General features: G+C 37.5%; 4 protein-coding genes and 3 pseudogenes across 8 annotated transcripts; 3 read left to right on the top strand and 4 right to left on the bottom strand.

The window, feature by feature from the left end:
* The first annotated feature begins 748 nt into the window (after positions 1–748).
* On the top strand, positions 749–1,169 carry LOC104751827 (egg cell-secreted protein 1.2 pseudogene; annotated as a pseudogene).
* Positions 1,170–1,339: 170 nt separating this feature from the next.
* On the bottom strand, positions 1,340–3,358 carry LOC104751826 (cinnamyl alcohol dehydrogenase 3). 2 transcript variants are annotated; one of them, XM_010473865.3, is made up of 4 exons: positions 3,116–3,358; positions 2,913–3,026; positions 1,888–2,549; positions 1,340–1,782 (listed from the first exon to the last, which is right to left on the bottom strand). In XM_010473865.3, the coding sequence occupies exons 1-4, from the start codon at positions 3,196–3,198 to the stop codon at positions 1,517–1,519; spliced, it is 1,125 nt and encodes a 374-aa protein (XP_010472167.1). In that variant the 5' UTR covers positions 3,199–3,358; the 3' UTR covers positions 1,340–1,516. The 2 variants fall into 2 exon arrangements, with proteins under 2 accessions (XP_010472167.1, XP_010472168.1); XM_010473866.3 differs by lacking the exon at positions 2,913–3,026 and having other exon boundaries at positions 3,116–3,355.
* A 1,029-nt stretch (positions 3,359–4,387) lies between these two features.
* On the top strand, positions 4,388–4,892 carry LOC104751825 (protein DOWN-REGULATED IN DIF1 11-like). The gene has a single exon (XM_010473864.2). The coding sequence runs from the start codon at positions 4,404–4,406 to the stop codon at positions 4,890–4,892; it is 489 nt and encodes a 162-aa protein (XP_010472166.1). The 5' UTR covers positions 4,388–4,403.
* Positions 4,893–6,921: 2,029 nt separating this feature from the next.
* On the bottom strand, positions 6,922–11,662 carry LOC109129542 (putative defensin-like protein 79 pseudogene; annotated as a pseudogene).
* Positions 11,663–12,366: 704 nt separating this feature from the next.
* On the bottom strand, positions 12,367–16,032 carry LOC104753917 (uncharacterized). Of its 2 annotated transcripts, none has more exons than XM_019237480.2 (10): positions 15,839–16,032; positions 15,429–15,666; positions 15,231–15,332; positions 14,972–15,141; positions 14,743–14,876; positions 14,448–14,625; positions 13,542–14,106; positions 13,190–13,302; positions 12,861–13,107; positions 12,367–12,766 (listed from the first exon to the last, which is right to left on the bottom strand). In XM_019237480.2, coding segments are annotated over exons 1-10 (1,968 nt in total). In that variant the 5' UTR covers positions 15,841–16,032; the 3' UTR covers positions 12,367–12,547. The 2 variants fall into 2 exon arrangements, with proteins under 2 accessions (XP_019093025.2, XP_019093024.2); XM_019237479.2 differs by having other exon boundaries at positions 15,868–16,023.
* Positions 16,033–16,299: 267 nt separating this feature from the next.
* On the top strand, positions 16,300–20,250 carry LOC104751823 (phenylalanine--tRNA ligase alpha subunit, cytoplasmic-like; annotated as a pseudogene). Its single transcript, XR_015584950.1, has 18 exons — positions 16,300–16,539; positions 16,800–16,925; positions 17,063–17,152; positions 17,386–17,442; positions 17,533–17,588; positions 17,663–17,755; positions 17,842–17,926; positions 18,088–18,125; positions 18,207–18,245; positions 18,443–18,519; positions 18,633–18,717; positions 18,805–18,901; positions 18,987–19,083; positions 19,184–19,255; positions 19,353–19,418; positions 19,498–19,623; positions 19,708–19,762; positions 19,844–20,250. The product of XR_015584950.1 is annotated as a phenylalanine--tRNA ligase alpha subunit, cytoplasmic-like (transcript).
* On the bottom strand, positions 20,111–22,990 carry LOC104751824 (transcription termination factor MTERF2, chloroplastic). Of its 2 annotated transcripts, none has more exons than XM_010473863.3 (6): positions 22,263–22,990; positions 21,607–22,015; positions 21,188–21,403; positions 20,985–21,092; positions 20,594–20,868; positions 20,111–20,502 (listed from the first exon to the last, which is right to left on the bottom strand). In XM_010473863.3, the coding sequence occupies exons 1-6, from the start codon at positions 22,898–22,900 to the stop codon at positions 20,241–20,243; spliced, it is 1,908 nt and encodes a 635-aa protein (XP_010472165.1). In that variant the 5' UTR covers positions 22,901–22,990; the 3' UTR covers positions 20,111–20,240. The 2 variants fall into 2 exon arrangements, with proteins under 2 accessions (XP_010472165.1, XP_087348503.1); XM_087492377.1 differs by having other exon boundaries at positions 22,268–22,961.
* Between the last annotated feature and the right edge of the window lie 11 nt (positions 22,991–23,001).

Genomic DNA, 23,001 nt, shown 5'->3' with positions numbered 1-23,001 from the left:
GATCCTCAGCTTCTGCGTCGAAATCAAATCCAAGAGGCGGATTAATAGGCGGATTGGTAAAGAGAATTAACGCCATCGCAACCGGCAAGAGAGAAGAAACGAGAAGAAGAAATGTGAAAAAAATCTAGGGTTCGTCGAGGCTCGAGAGAGAAAAGGGGAAAAATCGATTTGGGGATTTTTTGATTTTTAGGTTTAGTTAGGTTTAATTATGTAATCGGGTTGTCATTCGGTTTAATTTGGTTTCATTTGGTTAATAAGGTCCGATTGTTGGGTTTGTTTGAACAGTAAACCATAAAAACCAAAACGATGGGAAAATAGACGAATAAGTTAAAGTCTGATGGGAAAATAAGCAGAGAAGTATAGATTCGGAAGAATATAAACCGAACATATAAGTCCGAAGGAGAACTGGTAAAATATCAAAGATCGATGGGGAAATAGTACGTCGGTCCGTAGTAAAAAATAATCTGTAACACGACGTTAAACCTTCATCTCCGATAGACCCGTTACTCACTTCCATTCAAGCCAATATTAAATACGTTTCCTCTCATCATGCTTTAAATTAAGTTCTATGCATGATCAAGTAAAACCATTCACCGTCGATCCTTTGACCTTTCCCATTCCTCCCACTAATCTACCTTTTAATTTACTCTTAAATCACCACTAAGATTTATATCCATACAAAAACCACACTATAATAACCGAACTATAACTCAACCATCACAACACGCCAAAACTCAAGATAAGAATAATGGCTTTTAATAAAAGTTTCCTCTTCGTCATCGTCACTCTTCTCCTTGTTCTCAACATCTCCGGCAGAACACTCCCTGAGACGGTGGATTCCACCAACATAGCGGCAAGGCTCAACGGAGGAGGACTAATGGAGTGTTGGGACGCACTGTATGAACTCAAATCATGCACCAACGAGATCGTTCTCTTCTTCCTTAACGTTGAGACCAAACTCGGCGTTGATTGCTGTCACGCCGTCGAAGTCATCACCACCGATTGTTGGCCGGCGATGCTAACTTCTCTTGGCTTCACCTCTGATGAAACCAACGTTCTTCGCGGTTTCTGTCAATCTCCAAATTCCAATGGTTCTTCTCCGGCGCCTTCCTCTGTGAAACTTTGATGTATACAAACTCCATTAATGGTTATAATACATAGTTTTATTATATGATGATATAATTAGCATCTGCATATCCCTTTGATATAATTTGTTTTTTTGTGTGTCCAGAACCGCGTTTATACCATTATTACAAAGAACCATCAAATTGAATTATTTTAGAACAAAACAGGGTTTGTCAAGAAAGAGAGCATAATAAGAAGTTAAGAACAAACAAAGTTTCTCAAACAAGTAGTAGATTCATGTTTTTGCAAAACCCTAATATGTACTATTATTAGGGTTTTGTAACAATTGTCTGACAAAACCATGAAACTGAGCATAGAAATAAAAGACAAGTAACAAGTCCAACAAGAAAGCGGGCGGATTCATGATTTTGTAACCATACACAGAATAGTCTCAGAATCTAGACATGACTGAGACTTCATGGTCTACATGTTCCTTTATATCACAGCTGATGACTGAAGCAGGACTCAAGGAGTTAGCCACATCGATCACGAATCGGTACCTGACATCAGATCTAGCCAAACGGTCCATAGCAGAGTTGATATCACTCATCTTTATGAGCTCAATATCCGAAACAATATTATGCTTAGCACAAAACTCAAGCATCTCTTGTGTCTCCTTCATCCCTCCAATCTGACTTCCTCCCACCATTTTCCTTCCTATATAAAAAAACACCAAAACCCTAACAGTTACCTCCACAACACGTAAAACATAGAATTACAGCTTATAAACCTAACATAAAAGGGTCATCATCTTTTCTTTACCGCTAACTAGAGGGAAGATTGGTAGCTCGAGTGGCTTCTCCGGTAAGCCTAACATCACAAGCTTTCCATTCACATTAAGCAAACTAAACAACGGTAATAGAGAATGTTCTGCAGACACCGTATCCATAATGAAATCCATAGTCCCAACTGCATCCTTCATCTTTTGAGAATCCGTTGTGACGAGAAACGCATCAGCACCGAGTCGATCGATTGCTTCTCTCTCTTTCTCCGATGACCTACTAATCACAGTAACTCTTAAACCAAAGGCTTTGCCAATCTTCACAGCTATATGACCAAGTCCACTCACACCTAAATGTTTCCCTGAATCTTCAGTCATACCGTAATACTTCATTGGACTGTACACAGTGATCCCAGCACAGAGCAGAGGCGCGCCTGCATCGCTTGGTAAACCATCGGGAAAGCGTAGCACAAAGCGGTGATCGACAACAATTACGTCGGAGTAACCACCTTGGTTTCTGGTTCCGTCAGAGGAACGAGAGTTGTATGTGAAAACGAGTTTAGAGCAGTAGTTTTCTAAGTCTTGGTTACATGATTCACATGATTGGCATGAACCGATTATTACGCCTACTCCTACTCGGTCTCCTTCTTTGAACTTTGTCACGTTCTTACCAACTTTTGTTGCGATTCCAACGATTTCATGCCTAGCAAATTAGCAAAATACATTAGCGGAAACATAACCAGTAAATCATAGTCGAATCCATTGTTCAAAAGTCAAAACTGCTAACCGTAATAGTAAGATTGTTAATATAATTTTCTTTTTGGATGAATGTAAAAATTGAAAATATGATGTTAAATCATTTTAGTATATCTATAGTTTTCCATTTAAAATATATTAATTTTAAAATTGAAAAGCCTAAACATTTTTTTATTCTATTATTATAGTATTATGTAATAAAATCTCCAGAATATTTTTCTTTATTTGCAATTCACCAAGATCTCCTACAAAGAAAAAAGAATATTTGGGACGATGAATACACGAAACGGTAACTAAGTAATGCGTATACCCAGGAACAATGGGGTAACGAGATATTCCCCAGTGGTTCTTGATGGTATGAAGATCAGAGTGGCAAACACCACAGAACAAGATCTTCACTGTTACATCGTTCTCACCATTTTCTCTGCAAAATAATAATATGATACCAAAACATACAAAAGTTGTGAAAGAGAAGAAGAGACGAGTGTGTCACAAGGTGAAAGGGAAAGGAACCTTCTAGAGAAATGAAATGGAGAGAGGACGCCGGATTCGTTTTTGGCCGCCCAACCAAATGCTTTATGTCCTCCATCTACCATATTTGTTTCTTCCCTCTCTCTCTCTCTCTCTCTCTCTCTCTCTCTCTCTCTCTCTCTCTCTCTCTCTCTCTCTCTCTGCTTCTGTGAATGATTGATTCGGTTCTGTTTTATGCCTGCATTGATAGGGTGGGCGACATAGTCACATAAAGATATGGTCAAAATAGTGGGGGAAAAAGTAAGTTACATTATTTGAAGATGATAAAATGAAGGATTTGTGGACGTAATTTAAAGAATTGTTGAAATATTTATAAGTTTTCTATCCAAGGTGATTTCTTTTTATATTTGCCCTACATATTGTCCCTGACTCAACAAATGTATAAATAAAAATTAGTTTTTTTTGTTTATATAATATTCATGAGAACATTTGCTTTAATTGAATAATTGATACAGTATATAATTAAAAAAAAAATTAATAACTTTTGGTTTGTTTGTTTGTTTGTTTGTTTTTGAACGAAGGTTTGTTTGTTTAGATATACTATAAAATCGGTTCAGCTCATAATATTTTAGATTCAGTTTTCATTTTTTTTTTTTTTTTGGAGTTAACAATTTATATAATTAAAACGATTGAGAGATCCAAACACTACGAGGAATAAAGTAATTCCATTACTTCTCGCAAACTCCTCCAACTGTGACGTGAATGAGAGTGTAGATCAATGTTTTCTGCTAGTTGATCATACATTGCCAGCTGGCCAGATCAATGTTTTCAGTTCGGAGTGTAGCGGCGAAAGACTTTTACTTAAGATTACGAGCTTTCGTAAGGTTTTTTAGTTATTTATTTACTTTTTAATTCTTTTTCTTCATCAATTTATTTACAGATTTCGTTCGAATACAAACAGTTTAATATATTATTTACTAATGAAGCTTAAAATGAAAATATGTAAAGAATTAAAGCCCAGTTTTCTATCAATGATATACGATTAGGACTTTTTATGCAACTTATTATAACTTATTTTCATAAACTGAAATGCATTAAACGAGCCATATTCTGAATGATTTAAAACGTCAAAACATATAAATTATGTTGATAACTGATAATATATCGTTGGGGAGAGATAAATAAACAAAGACGTTATTATCATTATTTGATAAAATGTAACTAATAATAACATTAATGAACATTCGACACTATAAATACGTACAAAATCCTCGTTTAGTGGCATAAAAACTAAGAGAACCCAGTTAAGAAGTATTCAATATATTTTAAAATGGAGAATAAAACTATTTTCATGATATTTTCTGTAGTCATGGTTTTGGTATTGCTTTCTCATCCAACTTTGGCTGTTGAAGAGGATAATGACGAGCTACCACTCATATCAAATGACGAGTTTGATACAGCGTTATATGCAACTTCACCAAGTTCGATCGAATATAATAACAATATCTATGGAAAAACTTCAGAAGAGGATATAAATAAACTTATGAAGTGCGGTAAAAAAACGGGATACAAAACTCGAAATTTCGCCTTTCTATGTTTTGAAGAAATGATAGCTGAAATTCTTGTGAACAAACGTGCTTCAAGGGATTTTTGTGTGGGGGTAGTGAAAGCTGGAAAGCAATGTCTAATGGAATTTATGAAATTATTTTTTCAAAGCTATTCACTCAAACGTTATAATTATAAAAGGTTTTCTAGAACTAATAAAGTATGGAACAGATGTTCTACTGAAATTGGTGCTCCTTCATCATATTCTGGTTAAAAAAATGTAACTAAACTTATTATTATTATTATTCTTATTATTATTATTATTATTATTATTATTATTATTATTATTATTATATAATGGTTTAAATTGCCTATATTATACCAACAATTTAAAATATTTGAAAAAAATACTACCTAATTCTATTAGATATTTTTTCAAACAAATAAAAATAATAAGAAAACAATTCGATTCATTGCTTAACGCTATCATTTGTTGTCGCATGCCCAAGAAATGTTTCATGCTAGATCTTGCAAAAATTCGGCTTCAGTTCAATTTGGCAGATTTTTTTGCGATTCAAAAACCGAGAACCGACGCGACTGAATGCTAACCACCAATCCAAAAACCCCAATTTACCAAAATACCCAACTCATTTAACTCGATTAACCCGTAATCGCATGCGTAATTTGACATGCCTAGCTAGCTAATGGAAATATGAGGAGTTTTGGAACACTTTAACATATAGGTACAAAGCATAATTTGGTAAAACAGCGGAAAACATGTGCGTAAACTCTATATAGAATCGTAAAATTATGATTTAATATTAAATGTGATTCGCTGAAAAAATACCTTAATATCAGATGGATCCCCTCTCGGCCTCTCCTAATGTCCACTCTTGGCATGCAAGACCACAAATTTTCTTATGATTGGTAGACCACTCTTGGCTCAGAATTTTTATCGATTGGCCAAGCATATCTCTACACAAAAAGTATTTATACTGTTTGTATACACACTCACATGATATTGGAATTAACTTTTTATAATAGATATGCTAATCAAATGTTAATTGTTAACGTATTAGTGAAATACATAGTGCTGGACACTAAAAAGTAGAACATTACTTGGGTTCACCCTCTTCTAGAATAAAGAAATAAAATCTGTATATATTATTATAAAATATACAACTTAAACCTTTTTTGTAAACCCAAACCGACATATAATTTCATTCTAATTGTAAAACTTAAACTCTAACCATCTCATTTGTAAACCCAAACTGACATATAATTTCATTCTAATTGTAAAATCTAAAACCTAACCATCTCATTTGTAAACTCAAACCGACATATAATTGCATTCTAATCGTAAAATCTAAACTCTAACCATCTCATTTGTAAACCCAAACCGACATATAGTTTCGTTTTAATTGTAAAATATAAACCCTAACCAACTCATTTGTAAACTCAAACTGACATATAGTTTCGTTCTAATTGTAAAATATAAACTTTAACCAACTCATTTGTAAATCCAAACCGACATATAATTTTGTTTTAATTGTAAAATCTAAACTCTAACCACCTCATTTGTAAACTCAAACCGATATATAATTTTGTTCTAATTGTGAAATCTTAACCCTAACCACCTCATTTGTAAACTCAAAACGACATATAGTTTTATTTTAATTGTAAATTCTAAACTCTAATTCTTATTTATAAACCCAAACAGATATATAACCTTGTTTAATTGTAAAATCTAAACTAAACTAATATTTAATTTTTTCTTAAATAAAAGTATACAGAATTTGTTTTGTTTTTTAATTTAATTTTGATTTATTTTTTAAATGAAATATTAGATATGACATTCTGATTGGTAATAGGGTAGGAGGTGAATACCAGTGAACCTTATTTTTCTAAAAAGTATATAATTTGACAGTAACATTTAGCGTTAATCTTTTTTTGACTCATGTTAAGGGAGTTTCTATGTACAATATGATTCATGCAAGATTACGTGGTGGAAGCGTGGTGGACCCATAACCCACATGTCCCAAGAACATAAACATTTTTCATCCTTATTAGTTAGATACAACGAACATAAACATTTTTCATCCTTATCTCTCCTTCTCCAACGTTCATCATCTTCACCATCTTCTTCGTTTCTGTTCGTTGACTCCAACTAATAACAAATACGATGGAAACAACTTTATTTTGTTGATTTTTCCCCTTTTAAAGGTAAAATCTGATATGCTGAACAAATATTCCAATATGATATTTCCACACATATGACATATTCAAGCATATGATATGAATGGTTATATTGAAGAAGGAGGGCTAGAATCATAATTTGATGGCGGAGGACTTTTTTTGCAACAACAAGTTTCATTTTTGAGACCTTCGTTTAAACATATCCCTCCATAACTTGTCTCGTCGCACTATTTTCTGCACTCGGCACATGATATATTTAAATCTAGACATTTTTTTTTGATAACTATGTGAATTTTCATTAACTTGAAGTTGCAGAAAGATTACAAAAGCCTTGATACATCCCTCATTCCTTGCCAAAAAAAATAAAAACAAGAGAGGAAAAGCTGAAGAAGTTGAGTAGGAATCTAGTCAAACTTTAACCAGACCAAAAGCAGATCCTTAAATTTCTTTCTCCTCTTTTTTGCCATAATGGCATCTCTGATTTGCCTGTCTAGACCATTGAATAAGATCTGAGCCTCCGTTGCAGAGTTGTTGTGATATCGGTTGTTTCGTTCCCTCCATATAGCGTACAGAGTTGCTTGGACCGCTAGACGATGCAAACATCGTGGTACAGTGTGATCGTTTATATCCAGCCAGGCGGTGAATGCTTCCCAGGTGTGAAAAGAAAACGGCCTGTAACCAAGCCTCCTAGTCACTGCAGACCAAATTTCCTCACTGACTTCACACCGAAGGAACAAATGCTCTCTTGTTTCTCGGTACAACCCACATAAGTAGCAGTTAGGCTCGATTTGAAGTCCCCATCTAACCAATCTATCTCTAGTTGGTAGCCTATCCTCGTGCGTTAGCCACATCATGAAAGCATGTCGAGTAATACCTCCTTTGAACCAAACCTGCTTAGTCCAATGAGGTGGATCCTGTCTTGATCGCAAAATTTCCCATGACTTTTTGGTAGAGAAAACTGAGAGTTCCTCTGTGCCGCAGACCCAAAAGTACCTGTCTGGTTCATCAGTGTCAGGTGGAACATTTATTGTTGTAAGAAAAATATGTAGTTCCTCAGCCCTTGGTGATCTTGCTGGTCTGAGATTACATCCCATCAGAGACCAAGCCTGCGCAACTTTTGCATGGATTGGAATTCCTGTTTGAGCAGGACCCGTGGGACCTAGATAATCAATTAGCGAGCCATATGGTGTCCAAGAGTCGTACCAGAAGCTAAGTGTCGAGCCATTACCCAGTCTCGCCTTTAAGAACTTTCCTGCAATGTGCCTGAGATTCAAGAGGGTCTTCCACGTCCAGGATGTAGTATTTCTTGCATCGATGGACCAGAAACTGACATCTTTTATTTTTGTGTTTCTCATCCATATAGCCCACAAAGAGTCTATTGCTGTAAAAAGTCTCCAGATCAATTTTAGACACAATCTTATTCCACTGGGATAAGCTTCGAAGCCCTAGACCATCTTCTTGCTTAGGGAGAGTAAGTTTGCACCAGGCGACTCTTGTTGTACCTTTTTTAGTTGCGTCCCCACCCCACAGGAAATTTATACAAAGACTTTCTATCTTCTTTATACAACCCTTAGGTAAGATGAAGGCAGACATCCAGAAGTTTAGGGTTCCATATATCACTGAAGAGAGGAGTTGGAGTCTACCCGCATAAGACAGAGCTCTGGCAGACCAGGAGGTGATGCGTTGCGTGATATTCTTAATCAGTTGCCTATATTCCGCAATTCTGAGCCTTCTGTGCATAAGTGGAAGCCCGAGATACCTGATAGGGAGTGAGCCAATGTTGAAACCAAGAGAACTCATCTGAGTGGTTTCAGCGTAGCTCACACCCGCTAAGTAGAGGTCAGTCTTGGACTTGTTCATTGTTAAACCTGAGGCGTCTGAGAACTTCTGTAAGACTGAAGCAATGTTTTCAAGCAAGGGTGTCTTACCATCGAAAAACACCATGATGTCATCCACGAATGCAAGGTGAGAGATCAACGGTTCTGAGGCATTAGGGTGAGCTCCAATCTGATTATTGATGTAGTCTTGCGATAACAACCGAGAAAACCCTTCCATGGCCAGTACAAAGAGGTATGGGGAGATAGAATCCCCTTGTCTCAGCCCCTTTTCCCCTCTAAAGTAGCCACATAATTCCCCATTGATGCATAAAGAGAAACTTGCAGTGGATATGCACTGCTCAATCAAACCGATGAATTGAGCCGGAAACTCCATCGTTGTGAGAACATTTAGTAGATAATCCCACTGAACCGAGTCAAAGGCTTTCCTGAGGACTACCTTGAGCATTCCCCTTGCAGATATGTTCTTCTGGTTATAGCCTTGGACCAGCTCTGTAGAAAGTAAGACATTTTCCACAAGAAGTCTTCCTTGAATGAACGCATACTGATTATTTGATATTAGCTCAGGGATCACCTTTTTAAGCTTGTTAGCTAAAATCTTGGAGAAAATCTTATACAGGGTGTTGCAGCAAGCTATTGGCCTGAAATCACCGATTTTCTGAGCATTCGGAGTCTTGGGGATCAAGGAGAGAATAGTCGCATTCCATTGCTTCAGCAACTTGCCAGATTGGAAGAATTCGAGCACTGCTTCCGTGACTTCCTGCCCTACTGTTACCCAATGAGATATGAAAAACTCTGCACAATAACCATCTGGACCCGGTGATTTGTTTCTGGGCAGGTTGAGCACAACATTTTTAATTTCCGCGGGTGTGACAGGTGCGTTAAGGATCTGCAGAGCAGTGATGGAGCACCTTTGCGGGATGAGTTCTGCTAGTTCAACAACAGTCGCTGCTGAAGAGGAACCCAAGTTTCCAAACAACTTTTTATAAAAATCCAGTGCAAGATCCAGGATACCTTTCTTTGTGTCCACCACCTGGCCATAATCATCAATGAGGAAGATCACTTCATTTTGGGATTGTCTGGAGAGCACCGCCATATGAAAGAATATGGAGTTCTTGTCCCCTTCTTCAAGCCAACAAATTCTAGATTTCTGCCTTAGAAACGACTCTTCTGCCAGTGCGAGAGTGCACCATGCCTGATGAGCTTCCTTTTCTTTGAGACACAACGAAGCAGAAGGATCTGCAAGGAGGTCTTGTTGGCACTGGAGAAGCATTGCATAAGCCTCCTGAGCCCTCTTCTCAATGCCTGAGTAGTTTTCCTTGCTAAACTCACGAATTACCGCTTTAAGAAATTTCAGCTTCTTTGATATTGCAAACATCTTGGTCCCATCAAATCGGAGAGCCTCCCACCACTGTTTGATTAAGGGTGCAAAATCAGGATGTTGATTCAGTAGCGATAAGAACTTGAATGGCTTCTTAGACTTTTGTTTGGTAGAGTCAAGAAACAGGCATCTCGGGTTGTGGTCTGAGAATGCAGGTTCACCAAAGACCGCCAGAGAGTCAGGGAACTCTATCCGCCAGAGGTCATTCACGACTATTCTGTCTAGCTTCTTAGCAGCAAGACCGATTGAGTGCTTATTCGTCCATGTGTATGTGTTCCCACAATAGGGAAGATCACATAAAGCAGTCAAGTCAAGACATTGTTGAAGATCACGCATACCAGGCTGAGAGGGATTAGCGAGCGGTGTGGAGTGTTCATGGGGGTAAAGTATTTGATTGAAGTCTCCTATGACAGCCCACGGTAAGCTCGCAACTGTCGCACTAGTTGCTAGACTCACAATTTCATTCCATAACAACTTTCTCGATGCACAACAGGTGGAGGATGCGTAAACAACTGAGATGACAATCTGCTGAGTAACATATGGTAACTTAAGGAGGCAAGTGATCATTTGCAACGATTTGCTTAAGATAGATACATGTACAGTAGGATGCCAGAGGATCCATATCTTACCGAGGTCGGAAAACTCGCAATTCCCTTCAAAATTCCAGCCTGGGAACCCGCGAGATACTATAGTTTGCGAGTTCTGTTGGCTGACATGGGTCTCTATAAGCCCACCAAAAAGCGGTTGATTTAGCTTCAACCATTTCCGAAAACTTCTTCTCTTTATTTTATCGTTAAACCCTCTTACATTCCAACAAAAAATATCCATAAAGGAATGAGGTTATTAGAGGTTTAAAGGGCCTCCCGCCCTGAACTGTCGCAGGTTCTTTCTCTGCATTCGCTTGGAGATAAATTTCAAAAAAAGATCTTCTTCCTCTTCTGGATTATCATCCTCCTCCGAGAGATTATCAGAAGCATTGTCTGAAGACAGCTCACCTACTGCAACTTGATTTGGAGATAGTTGAGCAAACATATTTTCCCGAAAGTCGATACAAAGCTCTCCGTCATCAAAACCAATAGCTTGTGTCCTTTTGACCGAAGAGACAGAAGGGTTCTTTGGGACCAAAGATTGAATCAAAGAGCCTCCTTCCCTAGTATTGGAAACCTGATCCCGAGTTACCTCAGCCACGAGAAGAACTTCTCCTATCTTAGATGGGTAAATGCTCTGCACTTGGGGTAACTTCTTTGGTACAACTGCCTCTTGAGCATCCGACGAATGGGCCTTGAGTGAAGGGACAAAGCTAATAGGGACATTGGAATCAGGTGCATCCACTAAAGGAAGTTGGCTTTCAATGGGACGTTTTCCTTGACTTTTTTCTTTTTTAGATCTAGACATATGAGCTTTTGGTACGAATTTGCTTGTTCTGTAATTGATTTAACAAAAAAGAAAAACAAAAATTAACCATACATTCAAAGATCACCATCATCACAAACAAAATAAAATAAAATAATTGGTTTTTGTATTTACAATTTATAAACCAGATGATGACTTACGTGAGAGGAAAAGCAAGAAAATGGTTGATATCAGAAGAAAATATGTTCCATAAGCATGTGAAGATTTTTTGCTTTCCATTTTCTGTAGAAACCTAACCTTTTTTTGGATGTTTTTGCTCACTTGGTCTTTACATAAGATCAGCCTCGTTATTTATACTCTCTAATGGGTGTCTTAACTTTCAATTAATAGTTGTCAAAAAAAAAAAGTAATTAATTTTAAAGTTAATACTAATTTAATATAAAAACTTCCACTAAATATTTAAACTAATCCTATACTGACGCATAAGGTGTCTCAATAGATTAAAATGTCTTTGGGAAGACATTGATCTTTACTTTAGATAAAAAAGATTCCATGTTTTCAATCTTTTAATAGTTAAAAATGCCACCATTTGTTCACTACTGTTGTTGGTATAAGCGTTATGATGATAGTCAAACTTAACAATTAATGAAACAACAGTCAAAACACACAAATTTCTTTCCTTACAAGAATAGTATTACGTAGTGATCTGACAAAATGTTGACTACAACCAACAATAAAACAAAGGTGCCAGTTGGTCAAAATAATTTAAGTTTAGTTATATATGTGTTTACATTTCAACCATTGAAGACTCTCTTAATAGAATTTGAGATTTTTCAAATTAACTTACCTCCAGATTCAATTCAACAATTTTATTTTGAGAACACTACTTTTTTTTTGTCCCAAAGCAGAAGAATATAAAACTGACGAGTAACTAGATCAACATGTTTATAACTTTTACTAGTTTCTAGAATAAGAATAAAATAAGTATATTAATACAATGTTTTATTTATTATCATAATAGCAGTAACGTATGCTTGAAATATTTTACAGAAGAAAACTGTTTTAAAAAAAACATTCTTTAATTCTCTATTAGCTTTTGATATAGGTAAAAGAAAAGGAGAAAAAAAGACTCGTCTTAGTAGTACCTCACACTAGGTGAAGAAACTACTTGGACGAAGCGTTAAGTACACGAACGGGGACAATGGGTATGGAATCCCACCACTCTTTCATTCTCCGGTTACTCTGATCGTTGCTCATGTATCTCCCCACACTTGATGTCATTACGAAGCAATATATTGTACTAAATATTATGAACAACTTGAACGGCACTACCGCGAAGAAGCTTGCCAACACTAGCATCGATGCCATCACCATGCTTGCATGCTACGACCAAGAGTTAGAGAGAACTCATTTTTTAAAACAGTAGACACTTCCCAATATAACTAAAACAATTTTTGCAAGAAGTGATGTAGGCTACCTTGCTAGCCTTGGAGGTATATATGGACTGCAACTTCATGATGGTGACATTAACATGTTGCATCAACTGGTGAAGTCTTATTAAGCCATACTGAGCCGACACAATACTCTCGGTCATTGTTTGGTCAGATTCTGTGCTCACTGTTACCTCATCCTCACTTTTTGTGTGGACAATCTTATGCCTAGTCTGAGCCATTTTAGCCACCATCCCTATTAAGCAAGCAGCTATAGCCTTACCAATCCACTCCCTGTGACGTGATAAAAAATTAGTTTATTGATTAATGGTATATATACCATAAAATTTACTCACATATGTTACTTTAAACTCACATGTAGACAGTTAAGATAGTAATGGCTAGAATGAACAGTGTACGAGACGGCCTTTCCCAATAAAGCACTTGTTGGAACCATGGTAATGCATCTTGCAACGGCCTCAGCAACTCCTGCAAGATAACCTCATCGTTGTCAGTTAGATAGACCAGTAATTAAATAAGCAATCACTTCTAGCATGGGCAGTCTAAAATAGCAATGGACCACATATTGAATCTCTAGGTGATCCAAGAAATTGGTTTTTTTTTTCCATGCATGTAAAACTGAACTTGAGACTATCCGATTTCTCAGTCTTACCTAAAGTTTATCCTACCACACTAGCCCAACAACACATCATAAAAAAACTTCTTACCATAAGAACTGCTACACTTTCACTAATCCCTTCTTCTTGGAGCTCCGTTGTTGTGGCTTTAGCCTTCTCAATCACCTTTCCCTCTTCTCTTGATTGATTCACTACACTTTCAAGAGATGCAAGCATTTCTTTTTTATCAGCCACTCCCCCCTTCTCCTTGCATGTATCGCCTCCTTCTTCTTTTACCATGTTACCAAGCTGATCCATGTTCATATTCTTCAATATGGAACTAGCACTACACGGGTTTCTAGTAGTGCCCACCTTTAGACTAATCTCTGCTAGCTCTTCCAGTACGTAGTCTCCCTTTGGAACTTCCTCAAATAAGCTAAATATTAAAAACTTTTTTGGATCCGGGGGAGATATTCTCAGCATTTTGCGGGCTGCGTGCAACCGTACTATTCCCAAGATTGTTCTCGATTGGACTTCCCATGCTTGCAAGGGAGATTCAACATTGAATTTTCTCAAGAACTTGTGCATTAATGTTATCTCCTTCACAAGCATAAGCCAATGATCTCGTCTTGTTGAGCTTGTCATCTCTGGAAACTCTATGACAATTCCATCCTCACTAATTATGCATAGAACAAAAATGTACACATAAATGAGGCATCATGTTCCATAAGTTTTGTGTTTCTACTTTCTACCAAGCAAAATTGATTTCAAATTAAGGAAATATGTACGCCAACTTCACAAAATACTGCCCCATCCGAGAAATGCCATATAGTCAATGGCACTATGGCAAAATGAAAGATTTGAAATATTAATCATCATATTATGGTATTATGATTCACTTTAAGAATTCTAAAGTAAAACTGTAGAAGAAACAAATTTAAGGGAATCAATATAGATATTTTAAACTAAAAGTAGTCAAACAGTGCATATCATCCTCAGTTATGCATAAATTCTTACAATTCTGGAGACTCGTAGACAATGGCCTTGTCGAAAAGAGGGGCACCCAATGGACCAGTTGACATAGGCTTTGCAGAGTTTTCACTGTCCTTGGAAAGATCTATCTTAATAGCATCTTCATAGTTTATAATTCCTGCGGCTTCGAAGTATAGTGCATAGTTTGTTAAAGTAAGTCTACCTACAAAAATTCAAGAAATTCCGATGAGAAATTAGTAGCCAATTAGTCCATGACTATGAATCAAACTTGACAAAAATATGCATATAATATTATTTCTTATGAATAGTGAAACCAAACCTGGCCAGCTTGTTTCTTTAATGTGGCGAACCACTCTCTGTGACGCCATTGTTCCTTCAACATGCAATATAATTTCATCTTCCGCCAATTCGATCCCTTTAGGTTTCGCTTGCTTTTGCAAATGCTTCATACACCTTGATCATACGAAAAAATAAGTTAGAAAGAAAAGACATGATTTACACTAAGCCTAGCTAGTAAACCAACTATTGGTATATATAAGAATAACTACTTGTGTATTTCTTTGACAAACATATCGTAAGCAGGAAAGTGAAGTTGGTGGCCGGTCGGAGCAGTTAGAGTCTCAAATGTGTATCTTCCGTTGATGACATCCACAGGGAGAGGAATGATTGAGCCTAAATAGACAAAGGCATCTTCACCCACACTTGGTTCATGATCAACCTAATTAATTCACATATAATAATTTAGACATATGATTAGTTAACCGGTGTCACATGCATACCTCAAACAACAGAAGCTAATTTGCTTACGAGAAGCGGCATCATGTCCGAATAAAAAAGAGAGATGTCATCTTGCTCTGGGGATAGGGTTGCTTGGATCCTCTTGTCTTCACTCTCTTTACCTACTGCTTCCTTTGAGCACAAGTAAAAAGTATGTATATATAAACGACTTGGTCAGAAGCAAGAAATTAAGAGATCATCATATCAAGTTTCAATTTAAGTACGTACCCTATAAGATTCCTTGTCATCTGCGTCAGGTTGTTGCCAGGCAAGCATCATATCGAACGTGAGACGGCTGAAAGAACCATCTTTTATTCTCTCAAGTATGTTTTCACAAACTCGACTTGTCACCTTTGAGTTGCAAAACTCCACAAACTTCTTCGAGTAAGTACCTCCGGAGGTAGTTCCTGGCTTCCATTGAAATTCAAACTCCTCCACCAATTTATCAATGGTTGTCTCTAGTTCCCTACAACATCATAAATCATCATTCATAAACGATGCTATATAACTGATTTTGCTATTCTTTTGGGCTATCAAGGAAACGAAATCCCATAGAACTGCACACAATTTTTGTAATGATCAACGTTTCAATTTCACTGTTAACATCTTAATTACACCTTCTTTAAATTAAAACATACATATATCAAGGGACAGAGAAGAAAAATACTGGGAACATCTCTGAACGACGTCGTTGGCAACGGTGGACAAGTGCTTCATCTTCCTCATCGTCTTCTTCCTCTCGTTATCTCTTTTGATTTTTTTCTTCTTTTCGGTTTCTGTTTTTAGTGCGGTTGAGGTGAAGAGAAGAACTCGTTACACTGGCAACTTCTCCACATGCCACGTAGCACTCCCATGCAAATAGCCGAAAACTGAGAATCTCATAACAAAACGGTGTCGTTACAATGAAACGGTAAAGGGAATAATATTTGCAATTCGAGGACACCGAATTTACCGTCATTGATTAGAAAAGCCCAATACTTTTAAAAGCTTTTAATTAGACATCACTTCTGGTTAACCCTAAACCGAAAATCTCTGTTTCAAACCACGGGTTCTTCGACCACATCTACTATATATATTTTCACTTTTTTCAGTTATACTTATTTCTCCGAGTGGAGTAGGGCAAAAATTGAAACTCGGAGCTCTTTAAAATTCACGGCGGACCTGGGGAGATACGAGCACCGGAAGAGAAAAAATGGCGGAGGAGGCGATTCTAGGTTTCCTGCAGAACAACGAAAATATCGCAGATTCCGGTCAATTCGCCGCCGAACATAACCTTAACCACGACGAACTCGTCAATGTCGTCAAGAGCTTACAAGCTTTTCGTTACATCGAGACTCAGGTACCACCACCAATTGCCACGTTCTATTCAAGTTGAATTTGGTCTGCGGAGAAGAAGAATTATGAATATATATGAGGATTTAGCTTTTTGTGTGAGGTTTAGATTGTAGGGTCTTAGTAGTGATTGATCTTATGGGAGATCATGAATGGCTAATTGGCTATGGACAATCACCTTATTGAGTCTCTGTTTTTCAGGGTTTAATGGTTGCATTGGTTACATAAGCATTATTGCAATGTGGTGTTTCATTGTTTTTTATGCAGGACATTAGACGAGAATCATTGGTTTTGACTGAGGAAGGGAAGAAATATGCTGTGGAAGGATCGCCCGAGGTACAGCTTTTCTTGGCTGTTCCTGCGGAAGGTAGCATATCGATGGATGAACTCAAGGTGTTTTTTTCTAATGGAAACAACATTCCCATACCTTGTGTTTCTTGATTCCTCTAATTTCCTTTATCATGATGACTTGTTGAGTCATGGATTCGATGTCATGTTGAAATGACGGGTGTGAAATTTTACTGTTTCAGAGAAAACTAGATCCTTCTGTCTTCAAGATTGGCCGTTCACAAGTTGGAAAACACAACTGGGTGCAACTGGGAAAGCAAGTTTCTAGGAAGGTAATTACAAGGCATCCTGTGCATATTTGGTTATGCAGTGCTTCTTGTTCGTTATGGTACTGAATTGGAATGGTTACTGTTGAATCTGCCAAGGATTTTAATATTATGGGTTGTTTTTCACTTTTTATTCGTACCTCCCTGCTTTGAAATGGCGTATTGAAATTGTATTATATGCAGTTTTAATTCTGCATCTATTTAGTCTGCATCGTTAGCTCTGAACCATTTTGTTGTAGGTTCAACACGTTGAAGATAAAGTGAAGAATTTGCTTTTACAAATACAGGAAGGAATGGTTTGTATTCATCTTCATTCAAAAGATTTTTGTAGAATTTGTATGCAGCTTTGTAATTCATATGACTAAGTTGATCTTTTTCCCCTCTAGGAACTTGACGAAGCAAGTCTCAATTCTCTCAAAACCCGAAGCCTTATAGAATCAAAGTAAATATCTGCGCTTTTCATATGTAGATTATTTCTTTTAGGGAATTAGTTCAACCTTCTCTCTTTCTTCTTAGGGAATGGAAGGGCTATTCCGTAAAGAAAGGTCCTAACTATGCTCCCAAAAGAAAGAAATTAGCCACCGACTTGACGCGAGAAAATCTACAAACGTATGTACTACTCCTTTCTTTTGCAACTTATTAATGATATTGGTGAGATAGAGCAAATAAGAGAGGAAATTGGTACTCCCCTGCAGCTGGAAAGAGCTACAATTCAAGGAGTATAATTTCAATGCTAAAGGACAGCCTCTTGATGCTGGGCATCTTCATCCCCTTCTCAAGGTACTCAAACGTTAACAAATTGTTGAATGCCTTTACTTTAAGCTCAACATGTCTTCGCGTTTTTGCATAACTCACACTGAAATATATTTTACGTGATAGTTATCTTTTCTGTCGCACAAAATGGATATACTATTAATTTTAAAATTTGTTATATGTTTCAGGTACGGAAGCAGTTGAAAGACATATTCCGCCAGATGGGGTGAGACTTTTACCAAGTTTCTAGTATTTCCATTTTTCTGCTATGGGGGAAAAAATGATTTTTAGCCTTATGTGGTCACAGATTTGAAGAGATGCCAACAAACAACTTTGTGGAGAGCAGGTATTTTATCACTTAGATGCGTATATCTCTTTTGATACTAGACAGCGAAGCACCTCATGCAATTCCATCGATCTTTTTCACAATCCATCTAGTTATCAAGGAATCATGTTTGGAGGCCTTCAGCTTTTCGTGATTAAAAAGATTATCCTCCTTTCTGTACATTAGTTGATCTTAACCTTTTTTCCTATGCCTTGTAGCTTCTGGAATTTTGATGCACTGTTCCAGCCTCAGCAGCATCCTGCTCGTGACTCTCATGACACCTTCTTTCTAAAAGGTTCGTTGTTTGAATGCTCAGTCACTGAGTTTATCTTTGGGACAGTTCTTCCCAGCTACTTAATGACATCTCAATGAAACTGTTAAGTTTAATCTGTGAATGTTTGACTGTAGCTCCTTCAACTACAAGGGAATTGCCAGAAGATTATGTTGAGAAGGTGAAACAAGTTCATGAGTCTGGTGGATATGGATCGAGAGGGTACCAACTCGTTTTGATGCTTACTACCTCTGATAGTCATAGTACTAAAATAATTTGCGATCTCTCATCATATTTTCCATTGTACAGGTATAACTATGATTGGAAAAGAGAGGAAGCAAACAAAAATCTCCTTCGTACCCACACAACGGCGGTCTCATCTAGGATGCTATATGCACTCGCAAAGGTCTGACTCAATATGACTTTGGCTTTCCATTTCTCAAAAGCTGTAGAATTATCCGGAGTTAATTTACTTTTATCCTTTTTCGTAGAAACCTTTCACTCCCAAGAAGTACTTTTCTATAGACCGTGTCTTCAGAAACGAGGCTGTTGACCGAACCCATCTGGCAGAGTTCCATCAGATTGAAGGTAATTGCCCTAGCTAATTAGTTTTGACATATGGGTTTGAAAGTTAGAAGGATGAAAATGCACCAAAACTTGCCATCAAATATTTCCCTCTTTTGCTCAGGTTTGGTCTGTGACCGTGGCCTTACGTTGGGTGATCTCATCGGTGTATTACATGACTTCTTCTCACGCTTAGGTAAATGCTTTATCACTTCTCCTTCTTTCACGTAATTTATGCTTCAAAAGTCGCTTAAGAAAAAACAAAGGGTTAAACTTAACTTTATGCTTTACAGGGATGTCCAAGCTGCGTTTCAAGCCTGCCTACAACCCTTCACCGAACCAAGCATGGAGATTTTCGGGTAAATTGGAACAAACCATCATCTCTTAAATACGAAAAAAATATACAGACACTAATATTGTATCTGTTGTCATTTCCAGCTACCATGAAGGTTTAGGGAAATGGGTAGAAGTGGGAAACTCTGGCATGTTCAGACCAGAGATGTTGCTACCTATGGGTCTCCCAGAGGATGTTAGAGTCATTGCATGGGGTGTCTCTCTTGAAAGGTACAGTAATAGATGGTATTAGATCAGGGACACATTTTGATTACGAACGAAAGTGCTGACTCTTCGAGTTTTGTTTCATAACAGACCAACAATGATTTTATACGACATCGACAACATCCGTGATCTGTTTGGACACAAGGTACAAGATCTTACTCTTGTTTATACTACAGTGGTTTTTGAGAAGTAATGTCTTATTGTTTTATTGTCATTTGTTATGCAGGTGGATCTTGATCTCATTGAACGGAATGCCATCTGCCGCATTGGAATCGAGTGAGATGGATTTGGATTGTGTTCGTGACGGTTTCTTTGATTCAGTTCTGCTCTGGGGGAGTAAACTTACTCAGCATGACATACAACATGGAATACACAAATCTAAGAACATGTAATTTCATACTATGACGTATTCTTGCGTGCCGACGTTGTGGACAAAGCAAAGACGGAGCCCATCTTTTTTTTTTTTTGAACAAAAAAAAAAAAAAAAAAAAAATTGAAAAATGAACTGTTTATTATATTAATATTTCTAAATTAAGACTAATTCAATTCACACATGTTATATCGTTTATATTGTGTTAAATGTACACTGACTATATACAGCTTTCATGGTACAAAACTAATCATTATGCTAAATCCTCTTCTTCCAAAGAGTCTGTCAAATCAAACTCCTCATCGGAGATGTTCTCATCCAAAAGTTGAGAATCCTCAGAGTCAGAGCCAAGACCAGCTTCGAACCTTTCTCTTCTCTCCACTTTCTCTTTTACTCTTCTCTCAAACTCTTCATCCGTACAAGCCAACATGTACCTGAGCTTGAAGTTAACTCTGTTCTGAACCATAATGGTATGCCTTGGGATTATCCGACGCTTCAATGAGTAGCTAAAGAATCTGTTAAAAAGTATCATGTCACTTCATGGATACTTAAAAGCTATATCTTGCAAGTCTTATATCATTTCATGTAAAAGTCTCTTAATGTTACCTGGGAAACTCAATGAGATCCTGAAGCGGACGGATCATTGTTCTTCGCAAGTAACGGTACTTTGGACGCAGATTATCAACGTTATATCGAAGTAGCATCGGGAAATCAGCAATCATTTCGCCTAGTTGATGAAATCGGATTCCCAATGATACATAGTATCTCATGTTGGGTTCTAGCTTCGTCCCTATGCTGCATCCAAGTAGAGCTGGATCCATTGCGATAACTTTACCGATATTCTTTTGGGTTACTCCGGCTCTGGTCAAGAGAAAAATCACCTGTAGAATCACAACTTATACAATATCAGATGCAGTTCCGGGATCATCATATGCTATGAGTAACACTAACATCACACTCTATGGAACATCTTTGGTTCAGAGGAAACAATACTAACCACAGGTCGGATTTTCTTGTAGAGGCTGTTTGTTAGGAAAGAAGGAAACTTTACTAACATGTTTCCAATGGCCTCATTAGGAATACCCATCTCCTGTAGAAATCTTACCTTTAAAAAATACAAGAGAAGCTGAGTTAATGAAATCTGCTGTGTATACGTATAGGGAGTTCAAACTTCATAGCATATTACTAAGTTTAAATTACTTTTGGTGCGATTGTCTTCTCCAAGTCAATGCAGTAAAGAATTGGTTTCACGACAAGAATTCTTCTCATTCCTTCTTTGGGGATTCCAAGGTAGTAGAAATATTTGACTAGAGGCTTCCATCGTTCTTCAATACTGCATCCCATGAGGTGTGGCTTGAAGGCTAATAGTCTCCCAACTTCTTCTGTGCTAAGGCCAAACTCTTTCAGGTAATTGATCTGGTTTAAGAGAAGCAACACATTTATGAATTCAAAAGACAATCCCTAACATTGGCGCATCAAAAGAAATATATATATATATATTTTTTTCGAAATATATATATATATATATATATTTTTTTTTTTCGAAATATATATATATATATATATATATATATATAACTTTCAGTACCTTTGGAAAAAGAAAATATAACTTTCAGTACCTTTTTCTCCATCTCTTCGAATGAGAAGTACCCAATTATCTTTGGATAATCATAGACCATCGTGCCAAAGTCATTCTGATTCATACCCATTTTCAAGAAGAAATCAACACGGCTTTTCACTTCATCCATGCTGAAAGACAGTAGTTCAGGACATCTTCCAACCACATATCCCATCCAATCCCTCCTGACACCATTACTCTCTAGATACTCAACAACCTCATCAAGCTCTTCACGACTACGTTGCAAAATGTTGTCCCCAGATCTCAAGAATGCAACTCCTATGAATTCACCCTTCACATGAATGGTCTTCAGCCATTCGATCATGATCCTTATGGAGTCAAGATTCCCCTTTGACATGCATATGATCTTGGCAATTCTATTATATGAAAACTCATGGTGCTTCAACCACCTGCACGGTTTAGAATCATAATGAAAAAACACTACTACTTTTCGAACTCCCCAAATAAAGCCAACAACATTGTAACTCACGTACCACAACACAAAGCATAAACAATTCTGGTATAAGCTTCCATAGAATTCAGTTTCGACTGAATTTATAATCTTAGATATACTCAAATCTCAGAAAGAGTTAAATTTTTATTTCTCAGAGACCAATCATCGAACACCTTGTGCACTAAAAAAAAAAGGAGCTTGACCTTACAAGAGGCACGAAATTGGAGTCTTCTATAACAGTCCTGACGCGAAGGTTAAACCTCGACTCTGAAAATTCCGGCAACTGCTTCAACGCGGCAGCTTCAATCATCACATGATCAACAAAATCACCCAAACGATCAGTCACATTAGTCGCATACGTAATCCCAAATCTACCTTTCCTCACCAAAGACTCTTTAATAATCTCTTTCGTCACTTTCCTTCTAATCTCAAGCGCCTTAACTATCATCTCCATCTCGCTCTCTCCTTCGTCATCAGAGCCGAGAAACTTACGAAGCGAAGGAAGAGAGGAAGCAACATCAGCATCAGAAGCAGATTGAGCGTAGATTGAACCAGGGAACTGCGGAGTTCTTCTGGTTACAAGAGAGAGCTCGAGCAGCTTCGATCGGTCATCACCGTCAACATCACGCCGCGGAGGAGGAGCGAAGGATTCTTGAGATTCGTTAGGGTTTTTGTTGAGCTTTGGGTCTCGATTATGACGGATGTATATAGAAAGGGATCTAGCATTGTGCCGGCGACGGATTACTGTGTCTTGTGATTCATCTGGATGGTCTTGACGGCGGAGAGAGGAGGAGATGACGGAGAACGATGAGGTGTAGCTAATGTTGCAGTGGAGAAGCATTAGAGCAGGTCGGAGAAGAACTGTGAGATTTACAGCGAACGGTGAAGTAAATGAGAAAAGAGATAGATAGAGCAACGGCTCGGTGAAGATGAAAGTGATGA

The sequence above is a fragment of the Camelina sativa genome, chromosome 16 (assembly GCF_030686135.1).
Source record: "Camelina sativa cultivar CO46 ecotype springtype chromosome 16, ASM3068613v1".
Classification (NCBI taxonomy): domain Eukaryota; kingdom Viridiplantae; phylum Streptophyta; class Magnoliopsida; order Brassicales; family Brassicaceae; genus Camelina; species Camelina sativa.
Note: the sequence above shows the minus strand (reverse complement) of the source record. Positions and strands in the feature narration are given on the sequence as shown.